This window comes from Drosophila elegans, unplaced genomic scaffold (assembly GCF_018152505.1).
Source record: "Drosophila elegans isolate 14027-0461.03 unplaced genomic scaffold, ASM1815250v1 contig_208, whole genome shotgun sequence".
NCBI classification, from domain to species: domain Eukaryota; kingdom Metazoa; phylum Arthropoda; class Insecta; order Diptera; family Drosophilidae; genus Drosophila; species Drosophila elegans.
Genome location: NW_024545578.1, coordinates 16,549,795 through 16,571,819, shown reverse-complemented (window position 1 = coordinate 16,571,819; position 22,025 = coordinate 16,549,795). Strand labels below are relative to the sequence as shown.

The 22,025-nt window shown below is 36.6% G+C and overlaps 1 protein-coding gene across 4 annotated transcripts in view; it reads left to right on the top strand.

Annotated features, from left to right (window-relative positions):
- The first annotated feature begins 4,177 nt into the window (after nt 1–4,177).
- LOC108147427 (protein alan shepard) overlaps nt 4,178–22,025 on the top strand; it is a 127,812-nt gene continuing 109,964 nt past the window's right edge. Inside the window, exons 1-2 of one of the 4 annotated variants that reach the window (XM_017273897.2) lie at nt 4,178–4,504; nt 6,028–6,256. In XM_017273897.2, the coding sequence (XP_017129386.1) occupies nt 6,089–6,256 (168 nt within the window). In that variant the 5' untranslated portion in view covers nt 4,178–4,504; nt 6,028–6,088. Of the gene's footprint in view, nt 4,505–6,027; nt 6,257–10,674; nt 11,465–22,025 lie in introns of those variants that run through there. The other 3 variants (XM_017273898.2, XM_017273890.2, XM_017273883.2) reach the window with 3 other exon arrangements.

The following is a 22,025-nucleotide window of genomic DNA, read 5'->3' as shown; positions in this document are numbered from 1 at the left end:
TTTTCCTCCTTTCCGATTTTCCCCACATAGAGGTAATTACGCGGAAATAAGGGGCTGAAAGTGGGAAAGCTTACATCAATATTCTTCCTTCAGTCGCATATTAAATCTATGTCATTTTATATAAATTAATTTTGCCAATGACATTCAATGTCTGCTCGTGCGAAAATGGATTATGAACGTAATATATGGCAGAAATGTGGGGTGTTCTTTGATGTGTGTTTGTGAACATATTAATGCGATACTGAAAACCAAAGACATTGATAGGGAAGTTGAATTGGGAGAAAGATTGCGAGGCGAGGACATTTCGCTTTTGGGAATTTATTTGCGTTGAGCTTTACTGCTAATGATATGTGGTTATTTTGGTTAATAAATAATATTGTATTTAATTTATTGGACCTGCATTTCACATATGTATATTATATAAGCAATATTTTAAGACCATGAATTCTGATAGAAATTGATTGTTTGAAAGCAATACTAATCGAAAAATATAAATACAACTAACTAACTAACTAACTAAAACGAATATAGCGAAACCAAAGATACTAGAAATAAATAATAAATAAATTTAAAATTGTTATTAAAGTATCTTATTTTATTGTTCAGCATAACATTTTTAATAATTAAGAGAAACAAATAATAACTAATAAAATAAAAATAGTTAAATTACATTTTAAAATCCTTTTTTTGAATAGTTTCTTTCCTAAAAAAAGTATTTCAAAACTGAATTTAACTTGTTTATCTTATTAATGGCATTAAAAGGAATTGGCTTTCTAGTTAAAATAAAAATATAGTTACACTTGTTGTTATTTCATAAGCCATTTTTTAGCAGACTAAATCATTTTTAAGTACTCCTTCTTAAACTGCAGAGAATTCTTATTCTTCCTCACTTATTTCCTGGACTCACGGGTTAGACAGCCTTGAACTAAGTTGCTTTGTATTCATGGACTAGCAATTACCGACTGCAATTTGATTGAATTTAAATTCTCGAACTCGCCTTGAGCGGTCCTTATCTCAAAGTCAGTTTTGTCCTGTGACAACCCCGACTATTCCACTTTTCTCTCCTTAGGCGAGTCATAAATTATCCTTAGATCACGCGCCAACAAAAGCGTGTTCTACACTTCACTTCTTCTGGTTCTGTAGTCTTTCCTATTGTTTTTTTTTGTTGGTCCTTACGCAGTGACCTATACAATGCATTCCATTGGGAAGCTAGTAGTAGTAGCAGCCTTTGCCCCCTTTAGACCCCATCCTTCTTTTCATTTTTTAACTAGCTTGAATTCCTGGCAGTCACATGCCGACAGAGGCGCAGCGCCAAGATGATGGAAACAGCTGACATTTCACTTTCTTGATGCGATTACGCAGCGAGGAGTGCACCCCCCTTCAGCCTGCCACTGCTTTACCACCCCCTCACACCCACTTTTCCTCCCGGCCTTTCCGCCCACACTGCAAATTGCTTACGGTCACGTAGCAGCGGTCTTTCCTCTCGCTCGCTCCCCAAAAAACACCCACTTCTGGCTGCTTCCTTTTTGCTGCTGTTGCGCGACAAGAATTTTTTGCGCTTCAAGCCAAGAAATCGTACACTGAAAGAAAAAACATTTCTAAAACTACTTGATTAAAAAAACATTAGATGTTTATATAATGTTTGGATAAAAACTATTACTATTTATAATGATATACAAATAATGTGTTGGTCTAAAAAAACGTAATTTTAGAGAGTGGTTAAAAAAATTCCTAAAGTTAAAGTTTCTTTAAAGATTTTTAATTTTACAATTTTTTTCGGATTGCCCTTAAACTTAAAATATTTATTTCGCTTTTATTTACATTTTATAAATTCTTATATTGAAATTAGTTTTTCCTTTCACTGCAAGGGTGGGAAATATGGATGAGAAAGAGCAGGCATAGGAAAAAAAATGGGGTTGGGAGTGGGCAACAAAGGGAAAATGGTGCCAAACTTAATGAAAATACCAACGCGTCGTCGTTTTGGCCGCAGAGAGGCTGTAGCCCCCCGAAGCTATCCATCTTGCATGCCATTTCCCCAATATGTTATTTTTCATGCGTTTTAGGCGAAAGTGTTTCGAGGCACAGTGCGTGAAAGTCGGTTTTTTTTCTACTATCTACCCCATCATTCCATTTATTGGGATTTTTTGATTTCTTGCTCCATTTTTCCCGCAAAGTAGTTCCTCGAAATGTGTCCTAGATAAATTAAGTGGTGTAGTTTGTTTAATATGTATAAGATCGATTACAAATATTTAAAGCATTAATTTTATTTACTTGAAGCCTTTGTAGCTCTTTGTATGAATATAAGCCTTAAAAACTTAAAATTATTACTTAAGACTTTTTAGATTAGTACCAGTATTTTTTGAATTCTTTAAATTTATTTCTTGGTGATGTTTACTTTTAACCTGATTTCACTGTATTGACATTTTTTGATTTCTTGCTCCCATTTTGTTGTATTTTGTTTTTGTGCTGCGACTGCTCTGGGAAAATTTGCATATCTCGATAGTGTCATTAAATTTGCATATTTAAGATAAATTTAAATTCCTTGCATGTTTTGTTGTATGTATTTCCATTTTTTTGGACGCCTTTCTGCGTTCCAATTTCATTTCGATTCTTCTTCTTGTCCTGGCCCATTCTTCAAATTTTGCCGTTGCTATTGTAAATTTATTGTTTGTAGGCTTAAGAAGGCGGAAGAAATGGCATAACATTGTTTACAGACTGTCCTTATATATGTTATAGTGGTGAAGTTTTTGAAGTCGCGGAGAAATATTAGGAGTAATACATAGTTTATCAATTAAAAACACAGTGTATATTTCATATATACCCATTTTTCTATCCAATTGATTTAAGCTTATATTTTTGTCAAAAAAAGTTTTTTTTCAAGCTGTTTTGTTTGTTTTTTTAATGTTTTATGTTGATTTCTGAAATCCTTAAATTTTTAATTTTGCTATGCTTTAAAATTGAATCTATTGTTTTGTCCCCAGCTGTTTGCGTTGGGGGAGTTAATGTGGGCGTGGCAATGCTTTACAACGCGTGGGAGTCGCTCCCATCTCGTTTTGTCTGTTTTAAGCCTCCAGTCTCCTTATTTTTCGTTGTCGTCATCATGCATCATTTGTTTAGTCCCTTAGTCCTTTGTTATGTGCCAAAAGCTGGGGAGGAGGTGGGTGTTGGAAGGACGTGCATGGGCGGAATGATATGTGGTGGGTGTCGCACTTTTATGCGTCGCACTTGTTGAGAATATTAATTTTATTTAAATATTTCAAAATAACACACAAGTTGCTAGCTTCGCAGTTTAGGATCCTTCGTTCTTTTATTTCATTCATTTTATTTTGCGACATTTGCGTAATGAACTGAGCTTATGGGATTAAAATCCCATCCCAAGTAGAAAGGAGCAGAACGGAAAATTTTTTTTTTAATTCACCCCAATAACGGTTTTTTTGAACATAAAAAAATGAATTTAACATTCTGCACAGGAAACAAAAAATTAATATTGAATAAATTGTACATTATATTTTGGTAAATGTTGATTAAATATTTAAAAATATAGCACACACATGTTTATATAATCATTGGGCGTGTTCAGCAAAACAACATGATCACTTTGACATTAATTTTTTAGTTTTTGCTTGTTTTTTATTTCAGTTTTTCTTTTTATTCTTATCGATGCTTACGAAATATATAAATTCTTGTATTTATCCCTTTGCTGAAAATATTAAACAAAATATTTATTATATGTTTTTTAAAGGATAAAAGGTAATTAATAAGTATTTTCAAACTTATTTTGTTGGCACTTAAACTGCTTAGCATACAATTTGTAGGCTAGTGTGAAAGTTTGGTATTTTTATTTTTAATACCGCAAATTTCTTCGTTTTTGACATAAAAAATATCGGGAAACTGAGGCGTTTCCGTAATAAATCCTGATTCAGAGGTAAATATAAAGGTTCTTGTATTCTTTATTTTTTGTAAACTGGGAGAGGCGCTTTTTTGCCAATTCCATTAATTAATTATTTAAATTTCTATTTGCGATTCGCAACAGCAACAAATTTGTGAGAGCAAGAGCGCAAAGTTTGCCGGCGACGCGCAGGTAATGAGAGAGATAGCAAGAGAGAGCGTCGAAATTTGTGTGGCTTTTTCGCTCTCTCTTCTACACTCCCACACTCACTCTCATACGATTGCCGTCGCTGTCGCGTTGTGCTTTCTTCGTTTTTTTCGGTCTGCGCAAACTTATATTTTGTCGTTGTAATATTTTGCATAAATATATAAATTAGACCGCGTAACGAAACAACAAACCAATAAAGCAAGAACGAAGGAAAAAGCGAACAAATCGAAACGAAATCCACATAACTTTCAAGTGCAAATTGCGTGTTTGTGTGTGCGTGAGTGTTTTCTGTTTTCTGCGACTGTGTGTGTGTATGTGCTTGTTTGTGAAAAACAGAACGTGCAACAAGAAGCAAGAAGAAGAAGCAACAGCAGCTGACAGGCCAACAAAATAAATTAAATTCCAATAGTAAGCAGCATAAAAATAAAGCAAAACGAACAAATAGAAAACAACCTTTGGAAGCCCCGCAAAGCAGACGTAACAATGGCAAAAACAACAAAATTTGCAGCTCTCAGCTAATTGAAAGCGAATGTTGTTGTTTTAGTGCAATGCACTCGATAAAAATAAAACAAAATGGCATAAAAATAAATGAATAAGAACATCAGGTCAAAAAAAAAACAATAAAATTAAAAATAAATAAAAGGTTCTCAGAGAGACATAGTGAAAAAAACCAAAAAAAAATTCAGAGAGAGATAATGATTAGTGTAATTATTTAAATCTTATCGTAGTGCAAATATTTTATTTGTTCTTTTTTGCTTTGCTCACTTGTTGTCTTCTTTTACCGGCTGCTCTCTCCCGCTCATTCTTTCTCTCTGTGACAGCTGTCAACTGCGCTCTCGCTCTCTTCTCCCGCTGTCATTGTCCTTAAATAAGCAATAACAAAAAACAACAAGTGCAATTGATAAAAAGCCATAGCGTAAAACAATTTTCAATTGAATAATTTCCCCCAGCATATCAATAAATTACACGGCCTGTGTATGTGTGTTTGTGCCTGTCTGGCAGCGTAAAAATAAATTTGCAAAAAAAAGTTGGCTGGCTGTGTGCTATTTTTAATGCCAAAATGCAAATGTTGCAACTACCGAGCGGGAAAGAGAGAACAGAAGTGCTAAAATAACTTGCTCAACGCTCCGTTGCAAGAACAAAAGCAACAGAAACAAAGTGCTGCGGAAAACAAGCAACAAAGTTTGCAAGTGAAATATTAATTACAAACATATAACACGGCAAAACGATCTGGATTTGGCACATAATGCGATAAAAGAGCGATATAAATAGAGAAAGAGAGAGAGAGAGAGCGAAAAAGTACAGCGGACAGTGTTGCCTAGCTGCAGGCAGTGTCAACGGGTTGGGCTGAAAAGTGCAGTAGGAAAAAGGAGTGACAGGTGTTTACCCTTCATGCCCGAAAAAAAAAATTCTAAGAAAATGTTGCCTGTTGGCAACAGTGGGCATGAAAGCGTTAATAAGCTAATGCGGGAATATTTTGAACCCAACAAAATAAAACTCAGATAAACTTTAAATAGAAAAAAAACCCTAAGATTCACAGTTAAAAACAGGCGAAAGTAATATCCATATTTATTAACACATTTCAAAGAAGATATTTCTTAGACTTTTAAAACCTATTTTTTACCTTTTTTTTCTATTTCCAGCTCTTTAACAACGGTATCAATAAAATTAAATTTTATTTTCGTTGTTAAACCCTAAAAATATCTGATTTTTTATTTTATTTGGGTCGATTTAGTCGCACCATATAAAATAACCAAGCCTTAAATGGTATTCAGGCTACCGAAAATGCTACCAAAACAAAAAAAAAAACTGCCCAACATTTTGTGCCGATTCGCCTAAAACCCGAGCTTTAAGCTGATTTTATGTAATACTCGCGGACATGAGTAAATTTTTCTTATCTGTAATATCTTAATATTTACTTTATTTTGCAGTTGCGAGTCAGAGAGTGCTACTAACTAAAAGTAGAAACAGTTAAAGATACGCGTTTTTGCCATGCATCCAAGGTACAGCCCGGCCCCGCCGCCTCAGCAGCAGCAACAGATGGGCGGTCCACTCCACCAGCAGCAGGGTGGCGGAGGAGGTGGAGGCGGTAACATGAGGGGACTGGTGAACGCCCAGCAATTGCCGCCGCAGATTCCGCGATCCCAAAACTATGCAAATGTAAGTCAAAGTCACTTCTATATTAAGGGCGTATAATTTTAGATTATTATTTATTGGCTTGCGATAATTTCAAGTGATTTGGGTCAATATATGTTTTTAGACTCAGAATGTTTTAAAAAGCACATATAATAAAATGTAACTCAATATGTGACAAGCAACCTTTTTAAGGTTTTTAAATTTTTATTTTAAATTTTTTTATTCAAATGCTTAAAATATTTTATTTTAACCAATTTTTTTGTCATGAGCTTGTTAGCATATATTCATTTTAAACAGAACTTTTAGAACCACATTATTTTTGCAAAAGACTTCAAAATTTTATTATAATATAAAACATATTTATTAATTTACTTAGCCTTCCAATGACTTCAATGCAAGCGACATAGTTTTGATAGGCCTAATAACCTCATAACAACTCTAAACCAGTTTGTAGCAGCCTTGCACAAAAATTGTTGGCCAAACATATAAGCATTCAAGGACCAACAACGGCATCAATCAATCAATTGCTCCATGCATCAATCAGGCAATCAAACGGCTTACTTGCTCGCACTCCCGGCAGTCAGTCAGCCAGTCAGTCACACAGTCACTCACTCAATCGCTCATTCAAATCGGACTCAGGCTGATGATTTCTGATTCTGATGCTTCTTTCCACATAGAAGGCGCCATTTTTGGCTTGCGGGCGATAGAGGGCTCCACTGCAATCGACATGTGTCATACGCAGAGCCTTTTGAATCCAGGAAATGCGGGAGGAAAATGGGGCAAAATCAGGGAAAAATGGTTAGAACGGGACTGGCGGAGAGTACGCATTTGAGTGGAAAATTGCTCCCGCTGATGCGGCTGCCATGGCCTGGCAATGATACGGATTTCTTTTAACCATTTTCGCCATCAATTTGCTGACAGTTGCAGTGCAGCCGCCCAATCTCGATGAGAGAATCGAGGCAATAGTGCCCCATTATCCTCATACCTGATAAATCATTATTCACATACACCCACTCACAAAGGGCTCTGAAGAAAGGACTATTTTAGCTGGATTTCCTTTTTGCTAATTTCAATGGTATTACACATTTTTAGCTGGTATGGGCTTGTGCATTGTGAAATTTCCATTATAATTTATGCATTTGCTTTCTAAGCACCAACAACACACACACAAATAGAAAAAAATGTATATCATGAAATGGTAGTCACACAAAGGCAACATTTGTAAGTAGAGCCATTCGTCCTTCCTCAACTGACGAAATTCGGTTTGCCTGCGTGTATATGGGTGCACAGAAATAAAGATTTCTACAATTTTGTACAGTCAAAGTAATTAAAAAAAGAGGTCCTAACTGAAGAGTAAATAGAGTTAGAAAGTAGTTTTTAATTTTATTTCAAAATAAAATCGATATTCAACTATTGCTACTTATTTCGATCTTTCAAAAACTCAGTAAAACCCTTCAGATTTCTTTTTTTATTTAAGATATTTGTAGATTGGTTTCTTTAACTTTTTTGCTTTTAATAATTATCTCTTAAGTTATAAATTCACTGATCTGACCTTCTCATACGTTTTTCTTGGTGTATATGGTTTATATATGTATTCCATATAATAAACTATTCAAAACTGTTGCGGCATAATGCTGAGAGATGGGGTGTACAAGAATCTGGTCCTGCTATTGCTCGTTTGCTGCGTTTTTGGGTAGTCCAATCCCTCCCTGCAATCCCTCCAGGTGTGCTCGCTTTGTAGGCATCATCTATTTGAAATCCTCTAATGGCCAACAGGCGTTGCTTTGGCTTTCCACGGGAACGTTCTTTCATTTAAACAGCTTTCAACTCACGACAACAACAACAACAATATGCTGGCAGACCACATCAAAATAAAAATACAGAAAAAAGAAGTTGAGGGTGGGGAATAAGTGAGGAAAATACTGCAAAAATTGTAAACAGTCGCGCTTAGTCAGCGCCACAGTCGACGTCAGTTATTGTGGTTGGAATGAAAATTATATTTCGCATTTTGTGTCCTACACAGAAAAATGAAGAAAGGAAAGTAAATAAATAAAAGTGGAAATGGGCAAGTTGCTGAAGTCTATGGAGTTAAGAGAAGATATATTTAAAATTACTTTGAACCGCACTTTGTGATGAAAATGGGCGAGAGTTTTTTGTGGGTAAAGATTATTCAAGTCGAGTTTATAACGAGTTGGGTATATTACATTTTAGGAAGTTTTCAGTTAAGAAAACTGTTAAATAAAAGAAAAATAATAACTATTAAATTCATGTTTTCATCGCTACTGCAAGCGAAAGTTCAAAACATTGAAATTGAATTTTGCAATTTTGTTTTAAGAAAATACGAAAGACCTTTTTTATTCAAACCTTTTGTATAATTTAATCAGCTTAAACAAATTTTTGTAACCGATACTATATATTAATATATCAGTGACAGAACACAGTTCTGAGGTGTTCTCTGTATTTGTAAAAAAGCAGGTGCATTGAAAAAATCATCAGTTTCCATCGTTGGATTTATTTTCCCTCAACTAAATTTTTTAAGGATCCGTTTTTCATTAACTGTCTTTGGAAATGATCTTTTTGATACGCCAGTTGCCCAGAAAACCAAATATCTCTACCAAAACTATTTTTCCTATTAGTTTTATTTCTTACAGTCTCTTCAATAATAGGGAAATTAAATACTTCAGAAAAATAACCAGAAAGGAAATATAATTTAAGCTCCTTTGATTTGCTGCTTTATTTGCGTTTACCTAAATAACTTGTATTTCCTTGGCCTTTGCCCACGTATAATTTTTGATTAGGCTATTTCTATGCGAGTTTGCTAAACGAAAAATTGTTCGGAGTGTCTCGAAAACTTTCAGTATTTGAGTTGTATGCGCTAAAAAAAACGCTCAACAAAATATTTATATTTCTTATCAGAAGTTTTGTGTGCTTGGTCACGTAGTAATTTGTGATTAAATTCAATGTTGACAATTGCGAGCAGGCAGAAAGTTGTTACGGTAATTGCGACCGCATAGGCTGGGATGCATTTCAATTGAAGTTGCTGACCAGACGAATGGGGATACGGCACTCTCCGCCTCCAAAAAACAAGATGCTTCGATGCAGCGCTGAATGGCACACGAAACGCCTTTGAGTCCTGCGCCTGCGTCGGCTTGTGGATCCTGTTGCTGGAAAACAATTTTGCCGGCTCCCAGTGCATGCGATTCCACGAAGTGCGAAACCGAAGCTCCAAAGCCGAAACGAATTGCGAAGCTGAGACCTTTACTCAAAACCTTACTCAATGAGAAATTCAGAATCCATTCGACGATTGTCAAGTTCAGTTACAAACGCCTTTTCCTCATTTTGCGCACCACAAAAGCGGAAAGCGACCACAGAGCCCCAAGCACACAGAGATTGCCTGAGACAACCAGCCAAGTCTGAAGCCAAAACCGAATCGAATCGAAATCCAAAACGAAAATCAAATTCAAGCCCAAACCAATCCTATTTAAATAGCCAAGCGAGGAGCCCGAGGAGTCCTGCAAACATCCTTTCCACAGTGCAAGCTCGCCATTTTGTGTTTTCGAGAAAGTTTTTAAAAGCCATACCGCTAAATTCAGCATTAAATATATATATTTATATTTCAATTTCCCGTGCGTATACGTAATCTGCGTCGAAGTCAGTTCATTCTGTCCATGATTTACAAATATATTTATACATATTAGCCACTGAGAGAATCGGGAAGTGCAAGTGCAAGTGAAGTTCAGTATTATTTACAAAGCGTAAAAATCTAGAAGTTTACACAAAATATTCTGCTCAAGAACTCACTACTCAAAGTAGTCCAAAGATTCCAGTCTCTCAGCGCAACAATTGTCAGCGATCAAATTCCTACGAATCTTAGTAAACTAAGAACTTTAATTAAAAACAGAAAACAAACAACTAAAAAGGGTTAAAAACTCTCAAAGCAAAAATATAAAGTAAATGTTAAAGAAAACTTTAAAGTGGACACCAAAGGAAAATATATACAGTATTATTTTAATAAAATATATAAAAACTCTAAGCGATAAATAGAGACAATAAAATAAAAATAAAAAACCAAATTAAATTTGTGACTCTAGCATAAAAATAAAACATTAAAAAACTAGCTTAATTGTGAGTGAAAAAGATTTAGCAAATTGCCCTTAAATAAAATAAAATACGAAACTTTAGTTGAAAAAAAGCTTAGCTTGAATAAAAAAAAAACCCAAAAATTGTGTCTATTGATGTGTGTGCTTAAGTAACTGCAAAATAAGAAAATAAATAAATTAAATTTCCACATTAATAAGTGTTCAGTGTTTAGCCAATATAAAAATCGCATTACTAACTAGTCAATGTTCTAAATAAAAATCAATAAGAAAACTAAGCCAGGCAGACACAAAGGCAGACAAGGCTCAGACAGTCGCAGACAAAGGCAAATAAAAAGGGAGAACGCGAACGCAAGCCCTCGACATCAATTTACAATCAACCTGCTCACCAATAGCCATTAAAATTGCGTCAATCAAGAGAAAAACCTCGCCATTGCCCGCAGCAACATCGAAGCTAGCCAATTTCAGCCAACAGGACCCACAACAGGAGCAGCAGTCCGGCGATTTTGAGGCAGCAGCTGTAAGCCAATTGGTGGCAACAGTTGGGCAAGCACCAGCAGTAGCAGCAACAGTAACAGCAACAACTGCAGCAGCAGCAGCGGCGGCAGGAGCAACACTCAGAGGAGCAACATCAGGCGCTAAACATCCCAAGGCCAGCTCCTTGAGTCAACAGCAAACAGCAGTAGCACCACCACCACCGCCGCCGCCACCTCCACCACTACCGCAGGAAACAGCAACAGCAGCAACAACAAGTGTTGCCGGGACAACAGCAATCGCAGCAACAGCTGCAACATCAGGAGCCAGCCAGGCCAGCAAAGCCACAAGCAGGACAAGCAGCAGCAGCAGTAACAGCAGCAGTAGCAGCGATAACTGCCAAAGCAGCAACATCTACAGCGGCAACAGCAACAACAGCAGCAGCGGCAGCAACACCACCGGCAACAGCAGCAATACCAGCACCACCACGACGCTGTACACGTGCTCCAGCGCCTCCTCGTCGCTGATTGCCCAGCCGCCGCCAACAAAGATATTTAAGACGGATCACCATCTGTGCGCCGCCTACGGACTGCCGACCGCCACCGCCGCCGCTGCTGTTGGTGGGCATCCCTGCGTCTACTGCGTAATACCTGTGCCCGTGGTGAGTGTCCTCCTTGAGATGTAAAAGCTATTAGCACTTGCTAAAATCAATTGACTGAAAACTTAAGCTTTCTTTCAATGATAGACTATATTTTAACACTGTTTTTCAAAAGCGTTCTCCGATATATCTTACCTTGGATATAACATATGTTGGCACTGATAAATATTTTTTTAATTGGTCTTGAAAAAATAAGTTTTACCAATTAATACAAGAAAGAAGGCTATACAGAAAGTTACCGATTTTTTTTTTATATATAAAAAAAATCAAATAAAGGTTAAATACTTGTTAATAAATAAAATCCTTTTTTTAATAAAATTATAAAACAAAATTTTATATACCATTGGTTGTTATTGCAACATTATTTTTTAATGTTTTCTTTTATGGCCTAAAATGTGTTTGAATTTTTATTTATTTGGAAAAATTAAGCTCAAATTATTTTTTTTGTAAGTGTGTCATTTGCATAGGCATCTTTTGATTTTTACAGTCATTAAATATTGAAATAATTACGCAGTTTGGGGATGTGGGCCTTAGCTGGTATCTTCTGGTTGTTAGCCTCCTCAATGCTCCGTAGCCGCCGTCAATTTGCTTATCTTGTCTGTTGATTATCCTGTTCCTGGCTGCGTGTCGCGTACCGGGCGGTTTCTCATTATCATTTATTATCCGTAGCTGTAGACTGGAATATTGTTATACTCAAAAAAATGTATACTGCTGATATTTGCAAAATGAAAAGAATGTTTAAGGGGCTTTGTTGGGGTAATCCGAAAATCAAATGATTTTGTTCAGGTTGAAGAAGTATGTAAGGAAAATGGCTTTTGCGCCGGAGCTGTGCACTCAAACGGAATGGCTTTTTGGTTGGATATTGTTTGCCTTTTTATGATTCAAAATTTTTTTATTTTTCTTCGAATGTTTTTGCGTATGTATATTTGATTGTTATTATTATTCTAAAAAGGGTTTTGCTTTGTGCATCTTATTAATTTTAAATCTCTTCAAACAGTAAAAATGAATAATTCTAGTTTTATACACTTTATAGGAACATATTTTTAGTCAAGGGGCTCAAAATCAGTAGAGATTTCAGATTCGAAGTATATGGGTATATATAGGACTTCACCTTAGTTCTTTTTAGTGTGTTGACCATTAATTCTTTCGAAATAAAAAGCTCCTTCTCCTCAAGGGAAATAAAACAGAATGAAAGAATAATTTGCATACATTTTTCAGCTTTGCAATACAAATTACATGACTCTCGCGCAAACAGAGGCGGAAACTGAAGACGTAATCTTGAGCTAAATAACAGAAATCTGAGGCGGGCGCCCCAACAACACCCACCACCCACCACCGAAACCACAGACCCACTTCAATGCCCCCTCCTTCGCCCGTTGCCATTAGCAGCGTCAGCTGTTTGTCCACTTAAAGAATGCCCAGATAATCGGGGCAACAAATGTGCCTAATGTCAATGACAATAAAGACAAATTATACAAATATTTGACTAACTGACTGACTGACGAATTGGAATGATAATGACACTCATTGTTCGTGTGTTGAACAAGGAAAATTTCATTAAAAATGCCCACAAGCAAATGGGCAAATCATTGGCTCAAGAGGGTAGAAAAGTGGAAAACTTCCTGGGCCAGCGCATTTTCAATAATTACAACAAACACAGGCGAGTTACAACAAGAATCAAGCCCAATGACCGCAAATAAATCTGAAATAATAATGATTATTAGCCTGTGTATATGGTCAGGGGCTTTGCGAGGGTTGTTTGAGCACTCATAAAACCACAAAAATGTTTTCAATTACAAATAATTGAAGAACGAAAAGTCTAAAGAAAGCATGGATAAGTTTGGCAACGGGAAAAAATGCAACTGAAAAATCTTTTCATATTATTCATTCATTTTCATTGTTGTTTAGAGGGGGCGAGGAACTTGGTCTTCCCTCATTGTCCATTTCCAAGAGTGAAAAATGTTTTTCTCTTATTATTTCTATTTATTTTTTTTTTTTGAGTTCCTTCCTTTTTTTTGGCTCCCTCTTGTGTTTTCCTTTTTTTCTTATGCTTTTAGGGCTCAGGCAAACGAGATTTATGTAAGGCACTGTCTGAGCTGGGCGCTTTTTCGTTTTCTGTTCATTTTGTTGATTTCTAATTAATTTTACTCGAAGTGAAAATGAATTGGCAAAATGCCCTGCCGACACAATACCAAATCCGAAAAAAGGGCAAGCAAAGCGAACTTAAGTCAGGGAGGATCCTCCAGTTAAAATGTGTGATTTCTTCACATATTTTGTAGCTGCAATTTCATTTTCCTCTCGTTCTACTTTTAAATTAATTACTTGGAGATTGCTTAGCATGCTCAGGGAAATAGCTACATTTAATGACAGGAAATTGCAGTGCCCTTTTATTTGCTAGTTATTTAATAAAAAAATCGACAATTTTCAAAAACATTTTAAAATAGTAAAAGAGTTATGATTTACTAATTGAACAAATATTTCCATTATAAATAAATCAAAATCTAATAAAACGCTCAAATTAATTGTTTGTAAACATTTTACATATTGGTGTTTATTTTTAAATTACTTTAAATAATCTTTAACCAGTTTTGTCGTATGCAAATTCTAAAATTCGCAGGCAATTTCTACACTTAGGGATCACTTTCAACCTACTTATCCGATCTTTGGCAGCAGTACCTGCATTTAATGCATTGCATTTTTCTGATGTCGTGCTAAGTGGGCAGATCGACACGCCCACCGCGTGGAAAGGCACTTATGAGCTGCGTGTTGCAGTTGTTGCTTTGACGGTTGCAGCGGCTTTTGCTGTTGCTGCTGCTGCCTGTTTCAAGGACTTTTGAGTGGTGGCGTTTCACGTGGCGTATGCGTGACATCGTCACATAGAAGGCGCGCCTATGAATATGCATTATTATTTCTATATGCGCCGGGGTCCAGTGAAGTGCGGCTAATTAGCAACTGACATACATTTGCAACTAACCCAAATTGTGGCTGGCGACGAGGTTAAGTGCGCTGCTTTAAGCCCGGAATTTTTAAGTCCCGCGGCAAATTGTGTGGAAAATCTTTTCAGAAAATATTTCGTACTCTTGCATACCAAATGAGATGAGTTTTTGTTTGGTCCTTGGTCCTTTTGGTAATTGTTATTGATGTGGAAATATGTGCGATTAGCCAAGCTCTCTGTCTTTTGGTCCGCTCGACCCTCGACAGGGCAAAAACTTTTCGGCCCCGAAACTAAAAAGTGAAAATTTTATGGCAGAGGAAAAAAGGGCAGAAAGCGACGCCATATTGGATAACATAAAATGGCGTTTATGATGGGCAAAGTTTCATCATTTGCAATTTGCTTTTGACCCTCCTCCCGCCACCAGTGTGTTTGAGTTTTCCAGCAAATTTAACATAAACCATTTTGGTTTGATTTTTTTTTTCGTTATCTCGTCCTTCTTTTTTTTTAATTTTTTCGTTTGTTGCAAACTGTTTTCATAAATGATTTTTACCCCCAAACTTAATGTGCCCCATATATTTTATATTTGTACTCTACATGAAATTTTTAACTGATTCAATGTTCCTCCTCTGTTCATAGTTTGCTCAGTTTAATGCCAGTGACTGAGCATTTAATTAATGTTTTTACGAACTGTGGAAAAACGATGAAAAAAGGTTGAAATTGTCCTGTGTGCTTACTCGCATACGAGCTTACAAAATAAATATAGAAAGAGATTGGTGAAAAAAGAAAACTTTACGAGCCAGAGGAGGAAGGCAAAAAGTTTTCCGGGTAATTCCATGAAATGGCATTTCATTCAATTCAATTTCATGCTCTGTAATTATTTTGTACAAAATGTTCGGGACTATATACTCTGTTCGGTACAACGACAACTGTCGCAACAACTAATCAAGTTGAGTCAATGAAGCAAGGCTCTCTGCACAAAGGGGGCGTTTTGCGGAAAGGGAGGTTAAAAGTCAAAGTTGAATATGTTTCGGGGGCCACAGCCAGGACCAAAAAATGTGAGGAAAATACTTCTCTCTGCGTGTGCCGTGAATTAATAAAAAAAAAATATCGTTTAGATTTTGACAAGCAGAAAGAAGATTTTTTCTTTTGATAGCCAAATATCCAATTTACTTTAATTATTTACCGCCTTTGGTCGCCTTAACCGAGTTTATTAATCCATATGCATTTCAATTCACTTTGCATTCGTGATTGCAGGTGGTCCTGCATTTAAATGCAACACATCTAATTTACTAATCACTTATTCAGGCATACATTTCTGCCAAAATGAATTCCAAGCTGTGCAATTTCATCCAATCAATTTTCCCAACTTAAAATCAAATTGTGTAAATTTTAATCCAATTGAGGAAAGTTATGTATTTACCCTGCTTAAATTTTCGGCCATTATTTACTTTAGGTCTTTTTGCCAACTGGTATACTTTGATGGAATAAGTTTTCTTTTCGTAAATCTTAAGTTGTAATTTTAAAGAGGATTACAAGTTCATAAATTTGAAAAGACAATGAAATCTGTTTTGTTCTTTAATTAATTTGACGTTCAATTTGCGTTCTTTACTAAACATGTAGAAAACTAGAAATTATAAATTTGTGTAAAACAAATCTTCTTTGGAAAGCTTACAGCAGACACAAGTGTTTATAAATTCTTTGAAGTACAAAGTCCGTTTATTAAGAAGTAATCATACAATTTTTCATGTTCCGTTAACATAATTTAATATTTTAATATAAATGCTAAAACATTCTAAAAATAGTCATTGGCCATAACTGGATAATATTCTTTGTTCCCAAAAAATTAAACTAAGCACAAATTACATTTTTTGCATTTGAGAACACAACTAAATAAATCCTACTGCTGAGAAACTAGGAAAATTGAAGTCTTAAATAGATTTCCCAGGGTGTGTGCACTAACAATTCTTTGACTTTTGCCACGCTTTCATTTCACGCTTTATTTTTGGCATCAAGCAGCAGTAGTAGCCTTTTGAGATTCGTTACGCTACAACGCCTCGCAGATGCGCCTCGCTTCTTCGTCCTTAAAGCTATGCGGTGTTTGTGTGCTTGCGCCTGAGTGTGTATTTGTAGGCTGGTGCTGGTGTGTGTGTGTGTCCTGACACATGCTTGTGCTGCTGCCAGAGCCACTTGGCCAAAGTATTTTAACCTAAAATTTGTAAAAATAGCACATCAAGAGGCATTCTCGGGGCGCCTTCGTCTTCTGCTTCTTCTTCGAGCTTCAAGTGGATGCTCTAGAGAAATGTACTCACACTCACACATACACAGTACACACACAAAGAGAAAACGGATGGGTGTGTTAAATTTATCTTCTGTACCACAGTGCGTATGCTTTATTTATTTATTTAATTTGGCAGGGCCAAGGGGATGATGAAATGAGAATAGAAGCACCACTGCATTGTCCATGGTTGTCCATTAGGCTTCCTTTTTTCTTTTCGATGCATGGGAGCTTGTGGCATAAAATATGTTGAGCAATTTGTCAACAGGATAACTCACACCCTTCCATCGCGTAATGAAATGTCATTAACATTAAAACAACTTTCAACACTTGGTCTGCCTCTCGCCATCTCCCTCTCAATGTGTGTGCTGGGAAATCATGAAAAATAACACACAAAAAAAACTGAAGGCCAAAAAGATTTTTATGTATGTGCCATCGTCATCAACTTTTGTCGCCTGACTTTTTCTCGATTTCGTTTTGTTAATGAAAAAAGTTTGTGCCTCTCTCCCTTTTCTGCTTTGAATTGTTTGATGAGCGAGAAAATATTTTTCGATTTTTTTCCCTTTTTGCCCTGACGACGCCTTTGACGTCCCGGCTTCATCAAGTTTTCATTAATTTATGACACGCCCTGACCAACGCCACGCCCATCCTGCCACGCCTCCATTTCCCCGCCGATTTCATAATCAGTGTTCAGCATTTTTTTTTGGGTTCCTTGTCAAAAAGATTCCTCATTTTTTTCCTCTCACTTTTGCTGGTTTCAATCAATGTTTTTATTAAAAAGTTTCTGTTTTTGTTGCGCTCCTATGGGCTATAAACTTTGACATTTTGACTAATGTTCCGTCGCTTTGTTGCCTTTGAATACATTCTCTCTTGTTGTATATATTCTGTTAGTAGGTAAATTTTATTGCTAATAATATATGTTGGATTATTGTGATGTTGACAACAAATACCAAATAGGAGATACACAGATAGTTATTTTTAAAAATAAATTTAATTTTGTCTAACTTTGGTAAGCCAAACTAACAAGTTTATTAAGTGAAAGCTACTCCCCTATTATTAGTTTTTTGTATTAAACCAGCCAAATAACTATATAAATAAATAAAGCTAAAGTTGAATATTTAGCTGCTCGCAACTTAAATGACTTTGATATTTCTTTCTATCCTTCCCCATACTCAATACCTTCCTGCTCCTAAACAAATTGCAAGTTCGCAGCATCATTAGCTTTGTCCGAAAAATGTCACGTTCGGCACACGTGTGTGCGCAAAGCTGCATAATCCGGTTCCTTGTGTCGCCTAGCTTTCCCAAATCGTTGTCGTCGTCCAACCATGACCACTGTTGGTGGTCGTCCTACCACCTCCATTTCGCCTTCTTTTAGCCCTCCGTAACCGCCTCCTTCACATGGCTATCTCTCGGTTCTGTTAACCAATCCAACCGCCAACGTAAACCGCTAAGTGCTTCCCTTTGTTGCGTTCCATTCTCGTGTGCTCGTTCCTGTTTTTGCATTGTATTTTGTTGCAGACCTTCGGGGCTAAACGGAAGTTTGCTATTATTACTTTTGGCGTTCAACAACACTGTTAGCCAGTGTTGGCCACTAACAGTTAAAATCTAGTTCTATCTTGTTAAAGTGCAATCTAAAATAATAAGCAACAACAGATAATCATAACAAAAAATGTAAATACAGAAAAATTTTAGATTTTTTAAGAAGTTGACGAAAACCCTATTCTAATGCATTTTCTTATTACTATTTAAATATGTTAAACAGCTTGTGAATAAGCTGGATAATTTTTTAAATATATTTTTAACCCAGTTGATTAAACGAACTAAAAATGGTTGGTACGAAAAATTATATCGAAATACATTTATAATAGAGACAACGTTTTAGGAAGTTTACTCTACTAAAAATGTTTGCCTTTTCTAATTTGTTACCCGAAATTAAATTTAGAAAAGTTACAGTTACCGTAGTTTCACTGTACTCCCCTCTATTTCTGGAGTGTAACGTGCTGACGACTTTCGCATGAAACGTGCTCCGCATAAATCGTTTTCGACTTGAAAAGAGGGGAAAAATAAGGAGACGATTAGGGGTTGTGTGAGAAGTGGGATCCCCCGCTTATGTGCGATATATAGTATATGTTTTGACCCTCGCTTCGAGCACTGCAGAATGCTCATTATTTTCCCAGTCGCCCTCTGATTCTCTTGCCACACGATAGCAGTTACTTAGCTTATTGCTGAGTTGCATTACAAAGATTTCTTTGTAAGAGATATGATTTAGTGATATCGTGCGGTTGCCCTCACATCACATTCTATAGTGCTGTTCTTGATTTGCGTTGGGGTTTGGTGAAAAAGGGTCAAATATGCGTCTTAAATGTATGAGAATGTTATGTACTTGAACTTATTAAATCTTTTTGAAATGAAAGTCAAAAGAATTGACTGTTTTTTTTTTTTTTTGAGTAATTTTTGTTACTTTATAATTTATCCCAATTTAAAGTTTTTTCGTTTTAAATAGGTTGCTAAAATCCCTTTTACTATTTTTCCACTTCTTAAAACTAAACATTGCTTTTAGGGAAACAAACTGAAGTTGCTTTCCATTCGAATCCGACCGAGTTAAGCCAATGGCATTTGGAAATGTCAAACTTCAGGACCAAATATATCGTGTCTGTGTCATAATCAGGATGCAGTCAGTCACATAGCAACCCCGGCTGCTTTATCTCCCTCGTAACCCCCGTTTATTTGACATGCACTTAGCGATTGGCGAGAGTGGAGTTAGTCGGAGTGGATTTTACCCCGAATCCTGATGTTCCCCATCCTCATCCACATCCCTCGTGTGTATGTAGCTTCTTCGAGGAATGCGAAATGTATTATTAACTCTCGGCAACGTTTTTGACACATCCATTGATATGCACATTTGTGACTTGTCGCACTGCATTGACTGTCAATGTGAATACAACGCACACATAGATAAAAGCCAGTGAAAGATGTGGCATGCAGAGAGAAGGGCAGCATTACAGCTGCGGGCTGGCACATTCGATAGTGTTGTAAAATGCATAAAAAAGTGCTTAGCATATTAAAAACAGCCAAAATGTGCAGCTGGGACGGCAAGTCTTTGGGGAATACGTGCCCAGTAAAAACGAATGACATGCATTGGGTGAGTGGTGGAGTTGGAAAATCCCCACGAATGCACGCACCCATTATCTACAATGCTATTCTGATGCAAAAATATGACATTAAGTACAAAGATTGTGCGCTTAAGAACTCAGATCATTTTGTATTTAAAACTTGGTGAAATTTAATTTTTCAACATGCCAATCAATTAATTGAAAATATAACAATAATACTTTCAAAATTAATTGATATTATTATATTAGAGCGATACAAAAAAGCAATTGAATTAACTAAACAGGCAAAAGTAAAGTAATTATATTCTGCATTAAAATTGCTTCTAAAATTGATGATATCCTAGAAGAGTATAAAAACTTTCGCATAGCGAAGTGGCTGCCACATATCCTTTACATTTCCTAAAAATTTTCAACATTTTTGCAACATTTCTGATTTATTCGAGTGGTTCACCCACGAAAAATCACCCACAAACATGGCTGCAGCCTAATGCATATGCAGCATTTTGCATACGTTTCTAATAATTCATCGTCGTGTTTTGCTTCTCCTTCAAGCCGCCCCCTTTTCTCCTCCTTTACTATCTTCTCTTTATCTCAAATTTTTTTCCAGCAGCAACTTCTTCTTCAGGGCCGTGTGTAAAGTTTTTTTTGGCGCAACTTTTGCTGCCTCAGCTCTCTGCCACTACCAATTTTTGCATATCTCTGTTTGTGCAGCTTTGAACCTTAACCTCTTGCCACGCCTCCCTTCTTTTATCTCCACCCCTTCACACATCTTGGTGTGTGTGTGTGTTTTTTTTTTGTCTACATTTTGGAAAATTGGAAAATAGTTTTTCCGTCTTTTTAGCTATTTTCTGTTTTCGTTTCTTTTTCCATTCTTTTTATCGACTTATTGTGTTTGACGGAAATGTGCTTTGTCTGTCTGTGCACATTGCTGCCACGCCCACATTTATCGACGAGGGGGCGCAAAAAAGGGCGAGTTACAATGACAATGGCAAAAGGGTCTGTTGGCATCCGTAGATATGTTGCGAGTTGCGATATGTAAATGGAAAGTTCGGGGGACTTAAGGGGGTTGGAAAGAGTTGTAAGTTTGTCACATTTAAGTCGCTTGAAATATCTTTGGAGAAGTTCGATAATGTAATAATTTTGGCCTGAGTCTCTCGTTTTTCAAAGAATGATAAGAGCTTTTCTGGAAAATGTAAAAAAAAAATACCAAAAATTAGAATTGTAATATAAAAATGGTTTAAGTTTCTTTGGTATATTATGCTGAAGAAAAGGTAATTTCGAAAATAATTTTTCACTTAAGGCATCTATATTTGCCACAAGTGCTTATTCCGTGTCTGGCTCTTCACTCTTGTCACATAACTTGGACATTTCTGAACGAGAAAGCCAGTTGCTCCTCTCACTATTTTTCCTGACAGTCGCCCGCAATTGCTTTATTTCATTTTGTACATCTCATATTTCTCCAGATGTAGTTGCCGCTGCAGCTGCTTCCTCTCGGAATAGTTTGAATGGCTAACTCCTTTCTGAGGCTGCATCATCTGGTCACATTTCATATTCGACATTCCCTGACTCTGAGCTCTGAGGCTCGTTTCCTGTCTCGACGAAGAACCTCCTCTCGTCCTGCGAGTTGAACGCAGCCTTAAGTAGTTTTTTCCTCGGTGGCATTTCCCATTGGCATTTCCCACTCGAACTTTTGGCTTTGCCAATTGCTGAGGAAAGCGGACGACTATTGATGGCTGCGGAGATGCCAGCTACTTTGGCAGCTGGCTTACCCTTCGATTTCCCCTCGCCCCACTTAAAAAGTATTTACGTTAAATTGAACTTTTGTGTTTGAATTTTCATGCGGCCAACTTCACATTGCGGCTTGTCCTGTCTGAGTTGACTGCACATTATCCGACCCATCCAGAGTGTCGACATTTTGCCCGACGACGCTAAGCTATTTTTATTAGAATTCCCTTACCAGCAAATAAAAAGAAAAGGCGAGATTGCCGAAAGACTTTCAGAGTCTGTCTGTCGTGGCAATTTTCGGTTGCTTCTTGCGGCCCAGCAATTTCATTGGAATAATTAAAAATTATAAATGTGCATGCAACTGAGGCTACGAGCTGACCGCATTCCAAGCCAAATTAAAAGCCAAAAATTGCACTCGAGCACCATCAAGAATGCCGAGAATGCTTTTCACTAACTCCCTTCTCCTTTTTTTAACTGTCGCTTCAGTTGCTTTTAATTTGCCCAAAAATACTTAGA